The 22,868-nt window shown below is 47.0% G+C and overlaps 1 protein-coding gene across 2 annotated transcripts in view; it reads left to right on the top strand.

Moving 5' to 3' along the window:
• The window catches only part of N4BP1 (NEDD4 binding protein 1), a 46,987-nt gene extending 24,541 nt beyond the window's left edge, over positions 1–22,446 (top strand). The window contains exons 2-7 of one of the 2 annotated variants that reach the window (XR_011384217.1): positions 2,604–4,279; positions 11,677–11,807; positions 13,170–13,266; positions 15,416–15,688; positions 16,809–16,916; positions 18,717–19,457. Coding sequence is in view for 1 of the 2 variants with exons in the window: in XM_008275060.4 (XP_008273282.3) it covers positions 2,604–4,279; positions 11,677–11,807; positions 13,170–13,266; positions 15,416–15,523; positions 16,809–16,916; positions 18,717–19,074 (2,478 nt within the window). In the remaining variant the exon portion in view is untranslated. Of the gene's footprint in view, positions 1–2,603; positions 4,280–11,676; positions 11,808–13,169; positions 13,267–15,415; positions 15,689–16,808; positions 16,917–18,716 lie in introns of both variants that reach the window. The other variant, XM_008275060.4, reaches the window with a different exon arrangement.
• Positions 22,447–22,868: the final 422 nt, after the last annotated feature.

Below are 22,868 nucleotides of genomic sequence, written 5' to 3'. Positions count from 1 at the left end.
ATCCTCTGGTTCACTCCCCAAATAGCCATAATAGTCGGGGCTAGGCTAGGCCAGGTCAAAGCCAGGAGCCAGACGATTATTCTGGGTTTCCCACATGGGTGGCCGGGGCCCAAGTACTTGGGTCATCTTTGGCTGCTTTTCCCAGGCCATTAGCAGGGAGCTGGATCGAAAGTGGAGCAGCCAGCCCATTTGGAATGCTGGTGTTGGAGATGGTGGCTTTACCCACTGTACCACAGCACCATCCCCTAAAATGCCTTTTTAAAAAACCCGAAGCCACAACCCAAATACAGCATAAATTTAAGCAAATGATAGCCAAGTGTTGCTCTTCTTGAGATCTTCAGGGGAGCTAACATCAAAATGTAGCACTTTGCTTCTGCATTTGGGGAAAAAGGGTGCTCAGCTACTGTACGTGACTGAATTTAATTACCAGGTTATAAAAATAGCAAGCTGCCTGTGAAAAAGAGAAGGATGCCTCATCCAGCACCACTTGCCTCTGCGCGGCACCACTAGGGCCACAAGCAAAGTGGGAGTAAAGAAGTCGTGACTGAACTTCAGGCTGCTTATGTGAAGCCTTCCTCTATGATGTTTTTCTTCTGTTTCTGGTTTCATCTACCCATTGGGATGATGTCGTTCTAAATTATAGATGCACAAGGAATATGTACAGATTTGAGTATAAATTCTAACTGGAGGGACAGCGCTGTGACACAGCAGGTTGAAGCCACACAACCTGCAGAACTGGCATCACATATGGATGCCACTTTGAGTCCCGTCTGCTCCACTTCCAATCCAGCTGCTAATGTGCTTGGGAAGGCAGCAGAAGATGGCCCAAGTCCTTGGGCCCCCACACCCACATGGAAGACATGGAAGGATGCTCCTGAATCCTAGCTTCAGCCTGGCCCAGTCTTGGTCATTGTGGCCATTTGGGAAATGAACCAGCAAATGGAAGATCTCTTTCTCTGTCTCTCCTCTCTCTGTAACTCTGCCTTTCAAGTACATGAATACATCATTTTAAAAAAAGTAAAATAAATTCTAACTGGAGATATGTAGCTGTAAACACAACAAGTGTGTAGTAGGTGCAAGCGTTTTGATTGGTGCTGCACAGGTTGAACTTTGAAATAGCGTCACTTTGGGAATGCCACTCCAGTTTAAAGTATAGATCAGGAATTGCTAGGCTCATTTCTTACACATCTCTCTCCAGAAAGTTTTCAATGGTAGTGTAAGTATTTCGTAAGCACTTAGTCTGTGCAAGGCACTATTGTCAGGCCTTCATCTCTGTGAATTCCTTGAAACCCTCTGTAATTTTACTACCCTTTTCTCTTAGACAGTTGAGGAAACTGGGCGAAGAGGGTTAGGTAACATGAGCAAGGTTGTAGCAGTCCTGTTGTTGGAATATGAGGTCAGGACACTAACTCCAGAATCAAACGTTGCTGTACCAGCAAAATGTGTGTGTGTGTGTGCATGCGCATACTTGCTTGATTGGCCCAATTCCCTTTCTTGCTTCATTTAGGCCGCTTTCATTGCCAGTATCTGAGAACAAAGCACTGTCCAACATTTTCTGGTTCTTTATATGAAGATGTACATTTAATTTAAGCAGTCTTATCTTTCTTGCAGAATTATGTAAGATAGGAGCTCACTTCAACTGCACATACACCAAAGTCAGAACAGTATGGCGCCAGTGCAGGGATGATTTGCCAATTCATGAAGCATTCTGCAAATTTGTTTTTTGAAAAAATTACATAGGGCCTATATTGATCCAACTAGCTGGTGAAAAATGACTTTTGTTGTTAATCTTGTTCTTTCTAAAGGCCTTCAAGAAATCTGTAACCCAAACGTAATAGTTTTTGTTGTATCTGGAAACAAAGTGTAATAGTAGTAAAAGCAAAGCAAAGTTTCTTCCTTTGACTTTCTTCATTTGACTTTTCTCTTGTTGATTATGCCATGGTGGTAATAAATTTCTCGCTACCAAGCAAGCGAAAATGTTCTTTATAGATGTAAGTAAATCTAGCCTTTGGACTGTCTGGTGTGCAGCTAGGCAAGTCCCTAAGAGCACATTGCTAGGGATGTAAAATGTACAAGCACTAGACCTTTAGTTTTGGATGTAAACTTCTCAAACTGTCTGGAGATGATTAAGCTATTTATATGTTATTTCAAATCTTTCATTTAAAACATGACATTTTTCTGAAATTACGAGTATCTTGTGGTTTTTGTAGATTCAACTTCACACTTACATTTTACTTAAAAGGTGGAGTGATAGGGAGGGAGAGACAGAAATCTTTTCTGTTGGTTTACTCTCCAAATGCCTGCAACAACAGCCAGACCTGGGCTAGGCCAAAGCCAGGAGCCTGGAACTCCATCTGGGTCTCCCCTGTGTGTGGCAGGAACCCAGGTACTTGGGCCATCATCTGCTGCCTTCCCAGGCGCATTAGCAGGAAGTTGGAGAGTAAATGGAGGTGGGGCTTGATCCCAGGCACTCTGATGCTGGAAGCCGGCATTCCAAGCAGCAGCTTAACCCACTGCACCACAGTGCCTGCCCTGTGAATATGTGATTTAATATGTGCAATCAGGAACCTTTATAAAGTGATCTAATTTCTTCTTTTTTGCAGGAGTATATTAAAGGAATCTGTGAACCTGAATTAGAAGAAAGAGAATGTTACCCCAAAGCCATGCACTGCATTTTTGTTGGGGCACAGAGCCTCTTTTTGAAGAGCTTGATTCAAGACACGTGTGCTGACCTCTGCATTCTGGACATTGGCCTGCTTGGCATCAGAGGGAGTGCTGAGGCTGTGGTCATGGCGAGAAGTCACATTCAGCAGTTCGTGAAGCTCTTTGAGAGTAAGGAGAACCTGCCCAACAGTCAGAAAGAATCAGAGGTGAAAAGAGAATTCAGACAGTTTGTTGAAGCTCATGCGGACAGTTACACGATGGATTTGTTGATTTTGCCCACTTCTTTGAAAAAAGAACTTTTGACACTCACACAAAGTGGGGAGAATCTATTTGAAACAGGAGATGATGTTATTGAAATTCAAGATTCCCAGCATACTCCGTTCACACAGAATGCTGCCACAGGTCTGAGTATTTCCAGAGAGGAAGTCATTTTGCAGGAAGAGGCAAGAAATAAAGCTGGTACTCCTGTTTCTGAACTCACAAAACAGATGGACACAGTGCTTTCTAGTTCACCAGATGTGCTTTTTGTTCCAGTAAATGGTCTGACCCCGGATGAAGAGGCACTTTCCAAAGACAGGGTTTGTCACAAAAGGAGGTCTTCTGATTCCGAGGAAAGGCACACCAAAAAGCAGTTTTCTTTGGAAAATGTTCAGGAGGGGGAGCTTACACATGATGGTCAGTCAGCAGCCGGGAGTGTTGTCATTGACTTGTCCGATTCTGAAGTTCTGAGTCCAGATGTAAAAGACACTACTGAGGAAATGGAATACAACATCCTTGTAAACTTCTTTAAAACCATGGGCTATTCCCAAGAAATTGTTGAGAAGGTCATTAGGGAATATGGGCCATCTACTGAGCCATTATTGCTCTTAGAAGAAATTGAAAAAGAAAATAAAAGGTCCCAGGAAGATAGAGAATTTTCACCTGGCACTGTGTATTCAGAGACCAACAAAACCAAAAATAAGAGTGTTTGTAGCAGCATGAATGAACTTACAACAGATTCCACTCCAAAGAAAACACAGACTCAATCACAGCAAAATATGGGAGAAAAATTTTCTCAGTTACCATTCAAAGTAGAAACTAAACCTTGTACCTCAAACTGCCGAGTGAATACTTTCAGAACAGTGCCAGTAGAGCAGAAACATGAAATCTGGGGTTCAAACCACAGCTACAGTGGCAACACAGACCTTGAAACTGATGGCCTCTCACCTTCTGTTGCACCTTCAAGCCCCAAAGAAGTCAGTTTTGTTTCAAGGGGCACACCAAGTCACCAGCCCAGAATTCCAGTTTTTCCTGAAAATGGTTTGCAGCAGCAAGCAGAACCCTTGCTTCCAAATAATGTGAAAGCTACCTGTGAGAAGCGTTTGGGATGTTCTAATTCCCCTCAGTCCAAGCCCAACTGCCCACCCCGTTCTCCCCCAATGCCACGACCTCATCTGTTACCTTCAGCGCCTGATGCAAGGTTGGCAGGGCCTTCTGAGCACATTGACTCCTCAGTTACTGGGGTTCAGAGGTTTCGAGATACCCTGAAAGTACCGTACAAGCTGGAATTAAAAAATGAACCTGGGAGAACGGACTTGAAGCACATTGTCATAGACGGGAGCAATGTTGCAATTACGTAAGTCCACTGTGGAGACTTTTTTAGTTTTACATACGGCTCTTAGTAGTGGCTGTGAATGATGTGCGTGTGGGAACTGCGTTGTGCATCTGTCTAGTTGATCTATAGCTTTAACTGGGGGCAGGGGAGCCAGCTGGTTGAAAAGGTTTTGTCATCATTCCATCTCTGGAGTTGGGAGTGGTGCTTGGTCCTATTGAAATGATAATAGAGAATGTACCTCTCCAGTGCATTGCCCAGTGATGTGCAGTATAGAGACTTCTGAGTCATTAGAGCCTGAATACAAGGCTAGAAATGCTCATTAGGTCCTTAACCAAGGATGGAGCTTAAGGCAAAAAAGAGATTTTCCTGTGTTTGTATTGGAATTCACTGAATCTACATGCAGAGACATTACAGTAATAAAAGGTGTGAGGTACTTCTGCTGATTAGAATGTTAGCAATTCCGTGTTGTTGTTTTTTGTTTTGTTTTGTTTTGTTTTTTTTAATTATTTGTATGAAAGTGTTACAGAGAGAAAGAGATCTTACTTTGGCTGGCTCCCTTCCAAGGTGGCTGCAACAGCTAGGCTGGAGCCAGGAGCTTCATCCAGGTCTCCCACGTGGGTGGCAGGGGCCCAAGCACTTTGGGCCATCTTCCACTGCTTTTCCCTGGTCATTAGCAGGGAGCTGGATTGAAAGTGGTGGAGCTGGGACACAAACCAGCCTCCATATGGAATGGCAGCCTCAAAGGCAAAGGCGTAATGTACTATGCCACAGGCCCCGCAGTTCCTTTTCTAAGAAAATCAATTGTTTTGCGTGCTCTTCCAAGACAGGCTGCAAAGAAATGGTCACTTTACTCTTTTACCAAAACTTAGTAATACTTGTTTTAGTAAAGTGACCATTTCTTTGCAGCCTGTCTTGGAACCCTGTTAGGATTCTGATTTTAGGCCTGTAGTGTGGGGGTTGGGTTTCTTCTCTAAGATGCAGGGTAATGCAGTTGTAGGAAGAGTGCGAGGGTCTCCCTGTGGTCCTGACCAGCTGTTTGATCCGGGCCCTTCTGAGTTTCAGTTGCTCAGTTTGTTGCTTTTTGCCCTGTCCTTAATGAGATGTTTATGATGCTTTTTCAGTAGGTGCTGGGTTAAGTTGCCTACCAGTTCTCAAAAGCAGTCAGCACCATTGTTAGAAACTTCAGACAAATCAAATTTAGCAGAGTTTATTTGAGCAAGGAATGATTCATGAATCGTGCAGCACTTGGAACCAAACCAGGAGAGGTTCAGGGAGCTCCACCCAGTGACTCAGGCAGGCAGTAGTTAATGATAGAAAAGAAGGGGAAGTGGCACACAGAAACACCCTGATTGGTTACAGCTGGTCTATTTGCATTATTTTGGACTGGCCAGTGAGGTATTTGCCTGGCAGCTCTTGGTTGGCTGAGACAACTGTTTGTTAGGTTTGTTTACACATTGTAAAGTTAGGTTGCAGTTCACTTTGTAGGAACACAGGATTAAGAGGTAGCTTTAAGCCTAATACGATTTAATAACACTATCGATTTTGAAGATCTGAAGGTCATCTAGGATTTTAAATATCTGGACATGGAGTGAGGAAAAAATTGAAAAATCTCAAATACTTATGTCAGTGATTGGATGGTGTGTGGCATGTTTGGGGAGCTCCAGGAGATCAGCTGGTACTGGTATGCTGGGTTTTTAGGAATGCCTGCTGAGATTGAACAATAAGACCTTCTTATTGAAACACATGCTTGTTACAGATTTGTAGCTTTGTTTTGTTAGGATTTTCAAGTGAATATACAAGGAAAGGCAATGAGCCCATCATTGAGCTTCAGCAGTTACAGCTGCTGCCTAGCTGTTTCCTCTGCACCTTCACCTGCTGCCTTACACCCCTGGTGTTCTGAAGGAAATCTCGGTTAGACCAGTTTATCCACAAACATGTTAGTATGTATTTTTTAAAAATATAATAATTATCTTGTTTTTTATTTTTTGAATGAATTATTGATGCTGTGTTTTTCTGCCAGCCAGCATTTCAGATGTTTGAAGTTTGAAGACAGGACTTCAAAATATGTAATAGACTCTCACTTGTCTTTTTTTCCAAATAGTGCTGTTATTTCATTTTGGTGCTTGGCCACTCTACTGGGGGAGCCCCAGCAAACCCCCAGCTGCATAGCATCATCGAAATGAAAATCAGAAATGCAACTGCAGTCTCCCATAGTCCAGGCCCAGCTCCAGGTCTTCATGGTTAACAATTTCTTGAGCCATGTGACATGTGATGATACGGTATTTAGATCACGATTTTAATTATGAATCATTTTTCACTTTTCTCTGGGTGGTAAGGTTTCCCCAGTTGTTGAATAAGAAATGCAAATTAACATTGGATGAACAGTGATAATGATAGTTGTAAAAAGTCTTTTGAAGAGGTGGTGTTTGGAGTGGTGTTATCTATTTATAACAGGATGCTTTGCATATCTTGTCCCTCCTTGGCCTGGAGTGCCCCTCCCTGGTCATTGTGACACTCATTTCCTAATGCCATTGACTGTAGCCCTACAGGAAGCCTACAACCCTGTTTTTTGTGCTTTTTTTTTAAGATTTTATTAATTTCTTTGACAGAGTTACAGACAGTGAGAGGGAAAGACAGAAATATCTTTCATCTACTGGTTCACTCCCCAATGACTGCAACCATTGGAGCTGAGCTGATCCAAAGCCAGGAGCTTCTTCTGGCTTCCCACATGAATGCAGGGGCCCAAGGACTTGGCCCATCTTCTACTGCTTTCCCAGGCCTTAGCAGAGAGCTGGATCAGAAGTAGAGTAGCCGGGACTTGTACTGGCGCCCATATGGGATGCTGGCACCGCAGGCGGAGGATTAATGTACTGCGATAATGTCAGCCCCAACCTACAGCCTTTTTTTGAAAGCTGGTTATTTGGGGAGGATTTGAGTTTTCTTTGAATTCACAGGTGTCTCAATTTTAAAAAAGGATGTGATGCTGTAAGAAGACAGACATCCTTAACTGACATAGATCGATCTAAAATGTCAGTAATTAAAATTAACCCTTTTTCTAGGGGCAAAACTGATTAATGGCTGTGGAGTATAATTTTAGAATGATGGGAATGTTTGGAACTAGGTGTAAGTGGTGGTTACACAGCATCATGAGTGTACCAAGTCCATTGGTTACTTTAAACAGTTTTATTATATATTATTATATACATTAATATAGATTATATATTATATAATTTATATAATAATTATATATTTGATATATATTATTTATTTTATATCATGTGAATTCTACTTTGATAAACTTTTTTTAAAGGTTTGAAAAAAATAAACCCTTACTCTAAATCCGTTGCTTCAATGTTAAGTGTGTGTTACATTAGCTATAATGCCTGAAGGACAGTTTGTATCTGTTCTGTTCACAGAACTACCTGGAACATCCATGGTCCCGAAACATAGTGGGCACTCAATAAAAACTTGTTGATGAATGAATGAGTTACAGATTAGGAAAGCTTCAGTGACTTTTCACCACCCATTGTGAACTTAGATTAGATGTTAATGGATGCCATTTATTTAATACCAAATATTTGGAATCTTAAGACTGAAACATGTTTTATGTGTTAGGCATTGTAGTTTATTACTTTTATATATTTTTATTTTTTAGAAAATTTTAGTTTATTTTTATTGGAAAGAGAACCAGAGGCACAGATCTCACATAGCCTTCTTCTCTCCACAGGTGCCCACAACAGCTGGGGCTGGGGCTGGGCCAGGCTGAGGTAGAGTCAGGAATTCAGTGTAGGTCTCCCATGTGGATGGCAGGGACCTGAGTCCCTGAGTCATCACCACTCCTTCCAGGGTGCACCTTAGCAGGAAGTTACAATTGGAAGTGGAGGTGAGACTCAAATCCAGTCTCTACAACAGGGCTCTGAGCAATGCAGGAGGCATGCTGTGGCAAATGACTGCTCCTCCACTTCATCTTTTAAAATAAAAGCAAGCACCAATTTTGTGAGGCAGTAAATATCTGTAATTTACGTAACATGAGGTGGCTTGAAAGGCTTGTCCAAGGTTACACAGAGAATAGATTTGGGCCCATTTTGTCTCTCCAGAACACCATCCAGCCCCCACACAAGTTGAGAACTTCATACTTCAACTTTGGTTGCCCATCAGTGCGGAGTAAACCTCACTAGTTGGGGAAGTAACTGAAAGGACATTGGAGTTCTTAAGCAATAGGATCTGTTGGTGTGAGCCCCACCCCAAAGCAGTCCAGGCCCACCCTTTCCTGGGTTCCTGCAGAGCCGCTGTTTTGCCTATGCAGCGTGATGTCTGCAACTTCTGCACACGCGTGAGAAATGCCAAAATACCCTGCTCCGTGCTGCTGGTTATGTGTATTTTTACACTGTTTTTTCCCCTGTCGCGATGAATGAGTCAAGTAATGAGTAAGTGGAAATTGCGGTGAATGGCTAGACACCACAGTAGCATTTGGGCTCTGTCAGCCTAAAATTTCGGCACAAGAGCACCTGACTTATCTGGGTTGATAATTTTCCATATAGATGAGATTTGTCCCTTTGCTTGCTAGAACTGTACATTTTAAGTACTTTTTCATGCTGGTCTTTCTATATCAGGGTTCAGTGGTTCTCTTCGTTAAGTGGAAGCTGTAGAGGGGAATCATTTTTCTGGGCAACTCAGAAAGGCTTTCTACTGTCTTCCAACACAGCCTTGTCTGATATTGTGACTGTCATTTTTTTAAGCTTTATTTTTTAAATTTATTTGAAAGGCAAAGAGAGAGAGATTGTCCATCTGCTGGTTCACTCCCCAGATACTCACCAACAGCCTGGGTTGAGCCAGGCCAGAGCCAGGAGCCAGGAGCCAGGAACTCCCTTTAGGTCTCCCACATGGGTAGCAGGAGCCCAAGTACTTAAGCCATCATCTACAGCCTTCTCAGGCACATTAGCAGGAAGTCGTATTAGAAGCCAGGATGAGATTCTATCCTGGGCACTCCAGTATGGGATACTGGTGTCCCAAACGGTGATCTAACCCACTATGCCACAAACCTGTGTGCAATCTCTCACCTAGCTCTTCTCTGCTTTGGACAGTCGTTTTGGTTGACTGTTTCCTGTGATATAGAAAACAAACCAGATGACGTAACTTGTTACCAGTTCTAAGGAAACAGTTCCAGTTTCCCTTGAGAACCTATACACACCTGGTTTCTTGGGCCAAATAGCTGTTCATTCTGCATTTGGAACCAAGAGCCCCTTCCTGCCCCAGGTTTGTCCTTTCCCAAAGTAGCCAGGTGTAACTGTACTGTGTACCTTTGTGTACAGACTTGGTCTTTTGGTCTTTGTCCACTGCCGCTCTGGGCTGATGACCCTGTTGATGAAGCACCTTCTGCTTGTCAGATGATTGGACATGAATAGAAAGAGTCCTTAGGGGTCCCTCTGTCCCTCTGTTACTATTTTGGGGGACAGTAGTTTTGATTCCACTTGATTTTTTTTTTCCTGTAGTTTTTTTTTTTATTTGACAGGTAGAGTTTTTTAGACAGTGAGAGAGAGAGAGAAAGGTCTTCCTTCCATTGGGTCAGCTCTGAAATGGCCACCATGGCCAGCACTGTGCTGAAGCCAGGAGCCAGGTGCTTCCTCCTGGTCTCCCATGTGGGTGCAGGGCCCAAGCACTTGGGCCATACTCCACTGCCCTTCCGGGCCACAGCAGAGAGCTGGACTGGAAGAGGAGCAACCGGGGCTAGAACCCAGCGTCCATATGGGATGCTGGCACCGCAGGTGGAGGATTAACCAAGTGAGCCACGGCACCGGCCCCTAAATATATTTACCAGAATTTTGAATCAGAGCTATTCAGCTCTGGAGATTTTGCAAAGTATCAAAAGTGGTAGATAGCATTGAGAACACCACTTTGGAGTTTAGTGTGGTATTGAGGTTTCTAGAAACAGCTCTTTTGTTCTTGGAGACAGCGTTGTGCAGAGGGTCAGGCTGGCACTTGGAGTGCCAGCCTCTCGTATCCAGGCCCGGGTTCAAGTCCTGGCTGCTGTGCTTCCCACCCAGCTCCCTGCGCATGCAGCTCGAGAGGCAGCAGATGATGGCCCAAGTGTGTGGACCTGTGGTGGAGAGTGGTTCTCTTTGGCCAGGTCTCTTTTGATTGGTTAGGTGAGGAGGGGCCCTGGAGCCAGGCAGAGGCCCGTGTAGGATAGTGCCGTGAGAGGCTGAGCAGAAGCAGAGGCCTGGTGACTGCTTGGATCAGTCTAACTGGAGTTGCGGGGTGGAGGTGGGTGGGGCCTGGGGCTGGATAATTAAGAGAGCCTGAGTTTGACTTGGGAACATTGTGTCTTAGCTAGCAGAACTTTCACATGATGTAAGTAACTGTGAAGCTGGTTTGGTGAGTAGTCATGGAGAAGTCGCAGGAGTGAGCATGCAGAATGTACTGTCACTGGATTGTAGGTGATCATTGGATCAGTGAAAATAGATTGTGCCGACTTTATAAATTGTAGCATCACAGTTTGAGGTTTCTATGCTTTGTTATTTCCTGGTACCTACAGATGGACAAATGGATTACTACCTGTTTAATTTCAAACTTTAAAAATATACTCAAAAAAAAAAAAAAACAGAAAATGGAATTTTAAGTGTTTCCTTTTCTTTTGAAATGTGTCACCAGGCTGTTTGAGAGGGCAAGGGAGCATTAGGCATCCACTCTTCTGTTGTTCCTTGTCTGTGTGCAAATGGGGCACAGCCACACTCAGTTGTCCGGGCTGCCCCCAGCACCGTGGCAGTTGAGTGGTATGATCTCTGTCATGAAAAAGTGTGCTGATGTCTGTTCTGTACTTGTTTCTGTTTTCTGCAATAAAATCACTTTCCACAGTCTCCAGGTTGCTGTTTCTGTGTCTTGGCCTTAGCTTGTTCCTGTAAGCTGCGCACTGAGCCCTCCTGGAGCCGGAGCCGGAGCCGGCAGCAGCCATGGTGTTGCAGTGATGTCTGTACTGTATTTCCCCCCCTTTCCCCCGTCACAGTCAGGCACAGGGCCTGGTATCATCAATTCTGTTTTTGCTTCAATAGCAAATGCCTTGTGATTTACAGACCAGCGATCAGGAAGAACTTTAAATAGTAGTATTTTCCCCCATGAATTATGGGCTATTTTTTCCAAATGTAATAAACAGGTAGTCTCATGAAGCTCACTACCCTCTACTCAGTAGACAATTAAATCACCTAAGGAAAATATGAGAAAAATCTTGATACTCTACTGAGTTCCATCTGCTCTGGCGGGCTCTGTCTTGGCTTTGAAAAGCAGGAAACTGCAGCTGAAGGCAGAGACTGTGCAAGAGTGTTAAAGGGAATTCTCTGATTGTTCTCTGTGCACATCTTACCTTTTCATGCTGAAACTGAGTGTGCTTTAAATTAAAATGAATCTTACATATTTTCTTACAGCCATGGTTTGAAAAAGTTCTTTTCTTGTCGTGGGATTGCAATTGCAGTTGAATATTTTTGGAAGCTTGGCAACAGAAACATCACTGTGTTTGTCCCTCAGTGGAGAACAAGGCGTGATCCTAATGTCACAGGTGAGGTGAACTGATTTTTCCAGATTTCTGATGGTGGTTCATGAATTGGCTACGGTTCTGTGGTTGCACCACATGCTGCCTGGAACAGAACCACATACCACGGGTAGCAGCTTCAAAAACAAAATTATAAATCTGCTGCACCTGGTAAAACACCAAATGAAGAGTGTTAAAGTGCAGGAAATACCTGGGGGAAGGATGGAAAGTTAGCCTAGTTGTTTATAGAGAAAGTTATGTTAGAGTTCATTATGCACCACAAAAACTTTCCTCTGACTTTCTAAGAAGTAAAATACCTCCTCTGTTAGGCTGGGTTTGTTTCTGACTATTTAAGATAGTGGTTTTAAAAACAGTCACTTGATACATTGGGTATTTTCAAATGTGTCTTTCTGACAATCTGTTCACCATGTGGTCCGGCCTGGAAGGTCTGTGCTTGCTGAGAGCCCCAAAGTGCTCTCGGTCATGAGAATACACAGGACAGAATGGCTCGGCCAGGTCCTTCGAAGTAAAAGGTGGACAGAGGGTGTATGCAGAGGAGCTTGCCCAACACACTAAAGAGGAAATGAAATGCAATCACCAGTGAGGTGGAAATGGTAAAACCACACATTTCCCAAGCATTCCCAGCTTCCCTCATTTTTGAAGAGCATACTTGTACTAACTGAAGGTACATGAGAAGTGGGGCAGATCTCACTCATTTTGTAGTTAGTTTTGCCTCTGGATTCCTGAAAGAGTCTAAGAGTGCTTACATACTGTGCTGGTCTAGGACAGTCAAACACTTAAGCCAGCTTAAGTCAGTGAAGAGTGCCATTGTAGGAATGCAAGTTAGGGAGTCTCAGGCCCTGGGCTTTCAGCCTCTTTGGCTCACTACTGATTTTCCAGAATGTGGCTTTGCCCCTCCATTGCCCTCTGCCTCCACCTACTGCCGTGAAAACCCGTAAATGTTTGCACAGACAGCTAACAAGTTGGCTCGGAGGCCCCTAGAGGGAGATTTTGACAGCTCTGACCAGGGATTGGGGCAGCACTGTTCTCCCACTCGTCCCTGCTCCCGCCCCATCCACAGGGTGAGCAATCGTCACTCTCTTTGGCCTCTGTAAAGTTTCTTAAAGGGCTCGTTACTTACAGGTTTATGGGTTACTCTTTACAATTTAAGAAAACTAGCTAAAGTCAGTTCCTACCTTGCAATTACCTTAAAATGGGTCTTGCTTGATTTTATTTTTTCTTCCCCATGAGTTAGTAAAATTTAGTTACTAGAAAAAAAGGTTTTCTGCCACTCTTCAAGAGAAACACCTGGGTGTTCTTTGACTTATTGTTATACATCTGGGAAGACAGCCTTTTTCTGAATGTATATTCAACTTATTCCATGAACAGAACAGCACTTCTTAACCCAGCTCCAGGAGCTTGGAATATTATCTTTAACTCCTGCTCGGATGGTCTTTGGAGAAAGAATTGCTTCTCATGATGACAGGTATGAAAGACTACTTTTCCTTTCCAAGGTGGGGTGGGGTGGTGCACAGCCTGCCACCTGCTCCACTGGGCAGGTGCACGCTATTGAAGGCCTTACCTGACTGAGGGCTTTGAGAGCTTTTATGTGTATGGTCATCAACAGTCTTTACTGTGTGGGTTTATGAACATGACAAAAGAAGCTGTTAGAGTTTTTGTTTTGTTTCTTAAAACATGACTGAGAAGTTAAGTAAAAGCAGGCACTCAGTAGTAGTCTTGCTGGAGGCAAGAAGTAATGTTTGTCTCGTCATAGTGTGGCAGCCTTGAGAGTGGTTTGCCAGTATCATCTGTCTGCTTCTGTTCTGCTTTTGACCGCCAGCATCTTGGACTTTCTTCCCCATAATAGACCCAGTGTGATAGGAGTAAGGTGCATCCTTAGGTTGGGTGCATCTGGGACACCTTTTGAATTCTTTCTAGAAACTTTACTGAGTACCTACCAAGTCTGTCAGAAGTTGCTTTCCTGGGTTCACGCATCAACTGCACCTCCTGCCTTCAGGAGCTTGGCGTCTGGAGGAGAAGGCACCCAAATAAGTAGTAGGGGGCAGTTTGCTGGAACCCAAGAGAGTTCCAGACTTAACCAGTGACAGTAGTACCACTTCTCACAATATCCCTCTCGTGTAGGACTAGCAATAGCCAGTCTCCAGTCTGGCACGCAAGTGGTGGCTGCTTGTTCCTGTCCTGCATTTAACCTGTTGGTCTTTGTCACAGCCCCCCTGGGAGTTTTGCTTGTTGTTCACCAAATCACTCCCCCATTAAAGACGGTGTGTAGCGTGTGAGCAAGCTAGTGGGGGCTTGAATGAGTGAGAGCTAAAAAGAGAGCCCTGCCGGGGAGGAGGCCTTGGAACCACAATGGCCCTTCATTCACCAGCGGCGTTCTCCTGGACAGCCTTGCCTGCACCCAGCTGAACTGAGATACCAGGCTGGGTGGGGAGAAGATCGGAGGTGACCTGAAGCATTGTGGGAAGAGCTGGAAGAGGACTTGGTGTGAAGTCCTGGAGGCTAATGTGTAGAAAGGCACTTCTTGCTCAGCTTTGGGGGCATGGGGCAGGGGACGTTGGAGTGCTCAGGTCAAAGGTCAGACTGGCTTCTGGACCTGGGGAAATCCTGCAGGTGCCCACACCCCTGCCGAGTCGAGGCCCAAGGACAGGTATGTAGACCAAGCTGCCATGTGACATAAGTGGCTCTTGAGACTTTAGAAGACAAGAATGTACATCTTAGCTCATAGTGCCTGAACTCAAAAGCCTTTTCAAGAATACCTCTGGGCATGCATCAGCATTTACAACCCATGCTGACTAGAAGTGATTTTTTTTTTTTGTAAAGTGCTTGTTTTTTAATGCCATATAGAACCCAATCGTGGTTTCTTTCCAAAGTTTCCTAAATTGCTGAAACTAACAAGGTTTGATCCCTGTCTGTTAATTTGTTGTCTCATCATCTTTGTCTATGTTACCTAAGACAAATGAGGTCATTCTGACCTCAGGAATAGAATTCATATTGTCCACATAAATCTATCAAGAGGATTTGAGCAGGAATAAGACCCAAAAATGAAATAGAATTCTTGTTTATTGTTTCAGTCTTACCATTTTTCATCACTGTGTATTCTTTAATAACTTCCATTTGAGTGAATTTATAACTTAGGCTAAACAGAACAGTAGTTCTAGACATTTCTTTTTAAATCAGAGCAGAAAATATGAACCCATGATTTAAAAAAATAGAATTGCAAGTCTGACTACACCAAGCAGCTAATCTTAGAACCAGAATACAGTAGCTTAGCAACAAAAAAGCAGGTGATTTCACAGCTTTGTTCTAATTTAGTCTCTGCTCTGGCCATCATGAATTCTTATTACCACTATTTAATACAGCTTTTCTAGGAAAATGTATAAACTATAGTTGACACCTTTTTAAAAAACAGATTTGATTATACACTCATAGTTGCTTCTTTATGATCACAATAATTTCGGAGGTACTCACCATTTTCCATTGATCTTCAAGTAATGGGCTTCACTTCTCTGCAGTCGATGATTGTCCTGTGAAGAAATCCTGTTGTTTGCTTTCGACATGGCTTCTCTATCCCAGGGATGCCTGTTTGCTCATTTTAAACTCTTATATTATCATAGGTTTCTACTACACTTAGCGGACAAAACTGGTGGCATAATTGTAACAAATGATAACTTCAGAGAATTTGTGACTGAGTCAGTCTCTTGGCGAGAAATTATTACGAAAAGGTAACATTTTCTTCTTTGTCTTAGGTTGGAAAAGTTTGTTATTGTTTGTTTTTGTTTGCATTTTTCTTGTTTGCTGTGCACCTTGGATGCAGAAGCAACACAGGAGACCAGAGTATCGTAAGACTAAAGCTGAAATCCAGTCCTCAGGGTGGCTGGTCCTGCCAGGTGAGGAGGAGGACCCAGCCCAAGGCGGCAGAGCCTGTGGGTGACGTTTCTGAGCCTTCTGTGTGTGAGACGGTGACACAGGTAGCTGTGGAGGAACACGGGCGGGATCCCCGCGCTGGCCGCTTCAGCGAGAGGCTGAGTGCCACACCAGAGCTCGGGGAGAGTGCTTCTGCTCATCAGCATCTGATGCTTTCCTTAAGCTTTTTAATCCTCCATATTGAAACTATACTAGATGTCATCTGAAATGACAGTTACTAGTGGAGCATTCACGGCTGTAAGTTCATTTGCAATGATCCTGTGACTTTTCACAGTTGCCTCTTGTCTGAAATTTTCACTGAATGATCAGAGGCTTTTAATAACAGATTCTTTTCTGTAAATGCCCAGGTGAGAGTTCATCACCCTATGCATTTTGACCCTAGTGCTGTTAAAAAGCTGCTGTTGGTAACTGAACAGAGAGTTGGCCTGTGATCTCCTGAGCACGATGATGAGCCATTGATGTTTTAGGACCTGTCACTGCTGATCTTCCCCCGGGCTCACTATCACTACTTAGTACACATTTCACTCTGTGTTGGGAGGCTGTAAATGCACTCAACTCAAGCTGACCCATTGCATTCAGAATTCACAAAAGCGTGGCAGAAACCAAGATCTAAACAGCAAACATAGGCCCTTGAGCTGTTTTAATTTTGCTTCCTTGTTTCTTCCAGCTTGATAATAGTTCTCTACTGACCTTGAATTTTCTTTCTTCATACATCATATTGTTTTCCTTTTTTTAAAAGCTTATTTTCGGTTGGTTCACCCATGGACACATTCACTACCCATTTCATTGAAAAGTAACATTTTTGTGGAATGCCTGTTGTGTCCTAGGCAGAAAGTCTTCTCACCTTGCTTCCCAAGGTTATGTTGAAAGTTCTGTTACCCAGAGAAAAATCTAGAAGTCTTAAAGAAAAATCCGAGGGTCAGCTGATACCGTGTTTGTGTCCAAAACAGAAATTAAAATGGTTTAACTTGGGTGTGGTTCTTTTCTCCCCCTTTTAGGCAATTAAGCAGTCAGAATGCGTAGGCTGCCTGCAGTTTGAGGCCTCGCAGCCCTGCAGTGCTGTAATCGTTCTGTGTATTGCAGATTGCTGCAGTACACTTTCGTGGGGGACATATTTATGGTTCCTGATGATCCTCTGGGAAGAAGCGGACCTCGCCTAGAAGAGTTTCTTCGGAAGGAAGTCTGTCATAGGTATTTCCTCTTTCAGGTTGTCTTCTAGTTAAAGGTTTATTTCAACTGAGTGCTTTGTGCTTTAGTACAAGTGTGTAAAAATGACATTTTAGTTTTTTTAAAACTTTCGATGTAGTGCTAGTATCATGTATGTGGGAGCAAATCAAGAAAGTACCCCCCCAAAGACCAAATTGTCAATTGTGGTTCTTTGGTTTTTCTATTTCTTTTCATCTACTTGAAAGGCGAGCGTCAGAGAGTAACAGATAGATAGAGCTAGCTTCCATCCTGTGGTTCATTTCTCCCAGATGACTGCAGCAACCAGGACTGGACCAGGCCAGAGCCAGAACCTGGAACTCTGTCCAGGTCTCCCACATGAGTAGCAGGAGCCCACAGCACTTGAGCCGCCATCTGCTGCCTCCCCGGTCATGTTAGCAGGAAGTTGGATCAAAAGCAGAGTAGGCAGGACTCCAGCCAGCGCTCCCACGTGGGATGTGGGCCTCCCAGGCAGCACCACAGTACCTGAGTTTTTTGGGTTTTAATTCTGGAAAAGGATGCAGAGCTGCATTTAAAGAGACAAAGCAGATTTCCCAAGCTGGTGGTCAGTTACTGGCGGGTGTCACTTAGGGTACACTGTAACAGGAACCTCCCAGGGCTCTAGGTCTGGATTCAGGTTTCTGGTGGGTTTCCCCCAACATACTCACAGAGGCACCTTCTGCAGAAGTTATCTCAGTTCAGCTCCTGGGTTTGTGAATTATTCCTCTTTGGAGCCTTTGAGTCCGCAGCCTCAGGCTTCTCACACCAGCACGGTGGCAGCCGTTCCCAGCGCAGGATTTGTGTGGGTCTGCATCCTTTTCTTCCATATGTCTTCACTGGGAGAGCCTCTCCCAAGCGTTAGGGCCCGAGACCCATGGTCAAGTTGAGCGGGAGAGAGTCGTCGGTTTCCCACTCCCTGAGCCACCTCGCAGTGAGGACTGGGCTGCTGCTTCTTTTCCTGTTGCCTGCTGGCTGTTGACAAGGATGTTAACTAATTAGTTAAGACAGCGGGTTAAGCCATTGTCTGCGGTGCTGCCATTCCCTGTGTGTCCTGGCTGCTCAGCTTCAATCCAGCTCTCTGCTGATGCACCTGAGAAAGCAGTGGAGGGTAAGCCAAGTGCTTGGGCCTCTCCATGTGGGAGACCTGGAAGAAGCTCCTTGCACCTGGTTTCGGCCTGGCCCAGCCCTGACCATCATGGCTATTTGGGGAGTGAACCAGTGGGTAGAAGATTTTCTCTATCTCTCTCCCTCTCTGTCTCACCTCTCTGTTAACTCTTGACTTTCAAATAAATCTTAACAACAACAGCAAAGTTGTTAGTCATCACATCTCACAGAGGGACCACCTTTTGAAGTTGGGAAAATCGTGTAGCCCACCAATTTCTCAGCTGGAAGCCAGGTCAGGTGGGAGGCTCCTCCCCCGGACTTCGGGAGGGGAGTCTCCGCCCGGTGGACACTGCCTCTGGGCCCGGAGGGGCTCCTTTCTGGTGCTGCCTGTCAGCCAGGACCCTGGGCTGCGGCTATCTTCAAGCTCCCAGGCGTGCCCTGGGTGAGAGCCCCGTGGCTGGGAGGGCTCAGTCGCAGGGAGAGCGCATCTGTGTTCTGAGCCGTCTGGAGGTGGTGTCGGCAGAGTCCCTGCGGGCCCCTCCAGCACCGCCTCCGTGACAATCTCGCATCTGTCTTTTGGAAGCCAGGAAACGGCGTGTTGAGCCTCCAGGTCAGCAGCAGAGTTCTAGAAGGGTCTGCTGTTCCTCTTCTAACCCAGCTCACCAGGCTCTCTTCCATTCCCAGAGACATGCAGCCCCTCCTCAATGCCCTGCCGACCGTGGGCATGTTTGACCCCAGCTTCAGAGTCCCTGGCACCCAGGCGGCCAGCACCAGCCACCAGCCTGCGGCCCGGATTCAGGGAGCCCCTCCCAGCCACTGGCTTCCTCCGCAGCCCCGCTTCCCGCTCCTGGCGCCCCTCCCCAGCATCCCGCAGAACCTGTCCATGCCAGCACAGAGGTCTTCTGCAGAGACCAGCGAGCTGAGGGAAGCCCTCCTCAAGATCTTCCCCGACTCCGAGCAAAGACTGAAAATCGACCAGATCCTGGTGGCGCATCCATACATGAAAGACCTCAACGCCCTGTCTGCCATGGTGTTGGACTGAAGGTGGCGGCAGCACGGAGCCTGGCCTGGCGGCAAGTACCGTAATGTGAAGGACCCGGTGTCCCCGTGCACACGCACCTGTGCTGTACAGGGCATGGAAGAGGTTGTGTGTGTAAAAAATCTGGGTTTTCAAAACCAGCTTTTTTCTATATATAAATTATGCTGCTATTACAGATTTAACCTTTTCTGTAAAAGGAAAGTCTACATTTTCTGCCTGTTCAGAACTGTTTAATAGCAGTTACTCTGGAGTGTATTTACATTTTTATGTTTTTTAAACTATTTTCCTTAAAGCTGAAAATATTGATAAATGGATATGGTTAGTCTTTCTAATAAAAAAAAAAAAAAGAGCTGCTTTCCTCAGGAAAGCAGGACTCTTAAAGTCTATTTTCTTGAGATGACTCTGTCCCGTCCAGCACCGGGAAGTGTGCTGTCCCTCCCCGCCTCTGCCCTTCCCCCGGAGTTACACTTGGTTGCTCCTGTGGGGTCCTGGGTCACAGTCGCTCATGGGAGTGGACAGGTGGTGCCACTAGATGGCACTTTGTGCCTAGCCTTGTTCACGCCCAGGGCCAAGTTAGACTCAGAGAATATGGGGCTGGGAGAAGTCTTAGGGCTCCTGCTGCCCCACAGAAGAGGGAAGTGTGGTCCAGAGTGCCGTGAGTGGCTGCGCAGGGACCAGACTCCGGCCCGGATCACATCTCTGCCTCTGGAGGCCGCAGCGGGCGTGAGGAGGCTCAGGGACATCTCATGTCCACAGCCCTGGGCTGCGCCTCCATGTGTGGTTTGTACAGCTTTGCCAAAAACCACTTTCCCACTCTTGAAGTGACCCAAGCCAGTACATAGCATTAGTAGCTTCTGGGGGTCCCGGAGCCCCTCTGTTTGTTTTTCCTGTGTCTGTCTCTTCAGTGTTTCCTGGACAGCTCTTCCTGTGAGTCTCAGAATTGGCATCCTTGGAATTCTCCTTCCTCAGTGTTTCTAATCTCTGTGTCAGTGAAGTTCTTTTCCTGGGTGACTCAGCATTTTCACCCTTCTCCGGACTTAAAGGGCTTAGTACCTTATACCCGTGCGCCTAGCGCTGCTCACGGTCAGTGTCATGTCTGTGCTGTGGTACGTGTCGTTGTCCTGGCCGCATTGGTGGCGGCCGAGGCCGCCTGCTGGTCTGCTCTTCACGTTGAGGGGCCTGGTGGCATAACGAGGCTCTCACCAGCAGTTTCCCCTGGCTTTCGTTTGGTCCCAGCACCCCTCAGGAGGTGGTTCCAGAGCCATCCAGCTTGGGCAGCCTTGGACTCCGGTCGCCTGTTGTCGGGTGCCTTGATTAGGTTGTCAGCGGTGGCTTTGGGGCCCGTTGCCCAGTCAGTGGCGGTGCACGTGGAGTGGAAGACTGAGGCAGCCAGGAATGGGGATTGCAGCCCCTGCCCCCGTCGCTCAGCTTTCAGAAGCACAGCAGAGGCGAGGAGCAGGTTCGTGAGTGACCTTGACCTCGTGGCTCAGCGTTCGGCCATGCACTGTTTGCCTCCTGAGAGGAGACAGCTGGGAGCCTGACCCCAGCAGCCAGGCTGAGGGGTGGACGTTTCCTAGGCTCTGGAAGTCACTTGACCTTTGACCTTTGAATGTTTTCAAGATCCTCTGAGAGACCTAGCTGCCCACTTAGCCTTTCTCAGCTATGGCAAGGCAAGAAGATCACTTACCCTTACATGAAAGGTAATGGACGGTCCTGAAATCTGGGGCATTTGAATTTAGTATTTAAAATCCCACTTCTGAGACCATTAAGGAAAGCAAATGGCTTGTTCTCAGCGTCCTCCTGACACTCAGCTCTGTGCTGCTAGCCAGGTGTTCCTAGGTGGTCTGCCTCTGCCGTAGTGGCCCTGCTGCCGCCTGGGCGTGTTGGCCGGAACCTCCCCGTCTGGCAGCCATTCCCACTTTCCCCACGCTAGCACAGGCAGACACATCTGGCAGTTGGAAGGTCCTGGTGGAGCTGAAGGGGCCCTGGGTGGGAAGAGACCCGCCTGGTGCTGCCATCCAGTGGCCTGCATCTGAGCTCCTGTGGGCTGCCCGTGAGGACAGTTAGGGCATCTCAGCCATCTCGCGGGGCAGCCGTGGCGCCAGGACGCAGGCCTCGTAAGAGCAGGCTCCCATGGGCCGCACCTGCCGAGTGCAGAGGAGGTCCCATGGCCTCACCGAAGCCCAGGCTCTGTACCTCGGCTCCAGCTGCCTCCCCTCCCCTGCCCGGCCCTGGCGCATCAGGAGCAGTGTGCTTCCCACTGCTGTCTCACCAACACTTCCTGTCCCCACCTGTCCTCAAGTCCTCCCTCCACATGTCTCCCCACGGAGCTCACATTACAATAAAGTCACCTGATTTCCTCTGAGAATTGCGTTTGTTCATTGGACATACTTACCCCAACTTCCCGCCCTTCACTTCCCGTGGGATCCTCCCGCCCTGCCACGGGGCAGTGGTCTCAGAAGCGTCGCCAGGGACTCCAGAGGCCTTTGGCGTGCACACCCAGCAAGCCTGGCGCCTGATGCCTTAGAGTCCCCACAAGCCCAAGCCCTTAACAACCTTCTTGTTCTTAACAGGAGGTTTTCAGGCCGGGGGCCACCTGTAGATCTGCTGGTAGAGAGGGCAGCTCCTGGTGAAAATGGCCCGGGAGACGCGGGTTCATAGCTGTGGTTGAGGCCTGGGGCTCTGCAGCATCAGTCCACTGTCTGCCTGGCTCCAGCGACCCCAGAGTCCACATTTTGAGAAAGTCTGTGCTTACCTTTAGGGGTCCCCACTCTTCCCCCTCTGTCGCCCCTCCCTCCTGCCCCACCTGCCCTCCCCATGGCCCCTGCATCTGCCTTGTCCCCTAGTCTCCTGGCTTTGCCAGGGGCAGTGGGCCTGACCAGCCAGGCCACCTCTCTGCTCCCCGCTCTCCCTTCCAGACACACGCACTCTGTGACCTTCAGTGGCCTTGACTGGAGCATCAAATCCAGGTGCCCAAGTTTTAGTGTGCAGGAAGGTCCACTTCCCAGCACACCTGCCTGCCTGCGTAAGTGCTCCCACACCACAGCCACACCTTGTCCCATTACCCGCTTGCGTGGGCGTCCCTTGCAGATAGTTCCCCCTTCAGGGGCCAGCCCCAGGTCCCCTCCATGCCCTCACCCAGCGCTCTGACCAGAAGCAGCCCCGTGGTGTTCTGTGGCCCCACAGCACTTTGTGTGTTGCTTTTGGCACTTGCCAGCCTGGCGGTGTGGCTGCAGCTGCTCGTGTACTGTGTCTTATCCTAGACTGTGAGCTCCTCGTGGGCAGGGACCGTCTGTGTTCACTCTGTAGCTGCCACGGCGCCCAGCACAGCGCCTTGCACTCGGTAGGTGCCCAATAAATGTGTGCTCAAATGAACTGGAGGACGGCGCCTTCTTGACCGCGACACGGGCAGTGGGGCCTGCCGAGGCCAGCTGCGGGAGGCCGTGGGGTGCTGTGGGCTGTCTGCCTGGCTCCATCCAGGCCACACCATCTTGGGCAGACGGATCTGGGGATGCCCACCTGACACAGGCTGTCAGGTCGTCTGACTTCCTGATCAGGAAGCTCCATTGCGGGAATCGTACCCTAAGACCTTGAACTCCCATGGTGGAAGCTGGGGGGGGCGCGCCCAGGTCTGCGTGAGGCCGTGTCTGCTGCGAGGGAAGCCGGCCTGCAGGAGGAGGAAGCAGAGTTCCCTGACGAAATGAGTGCCCCGTTCCAGTGGTCAGCAAAGCCCTTCCTCGGGTGTCACTGTGCCCTAGTCTGCTTAAGCTAGTTTGAGTTGGATTTTTGTCCCTTGA

The sequence above is a fragment of the Oryctolagus cuniculus genome, chromosome 18 (assembly GCF_964237555.1).
Source record: "Oryctolagus cuniculus chromosome 18, mOryCun1.1, whole genome shotgun sequence".
NCBI classification, from domain to species: Eukaryota; Metazoa; Chordata; class Mammalia; order Lagomorpha; family Leporidae; genus Oryctolagus; species Oryctolagus cuniculus.
Note: the sequence above shows the minus strand (reverse complement) of the source record. Positions and strands in the feature narration are given on the sequence as shown.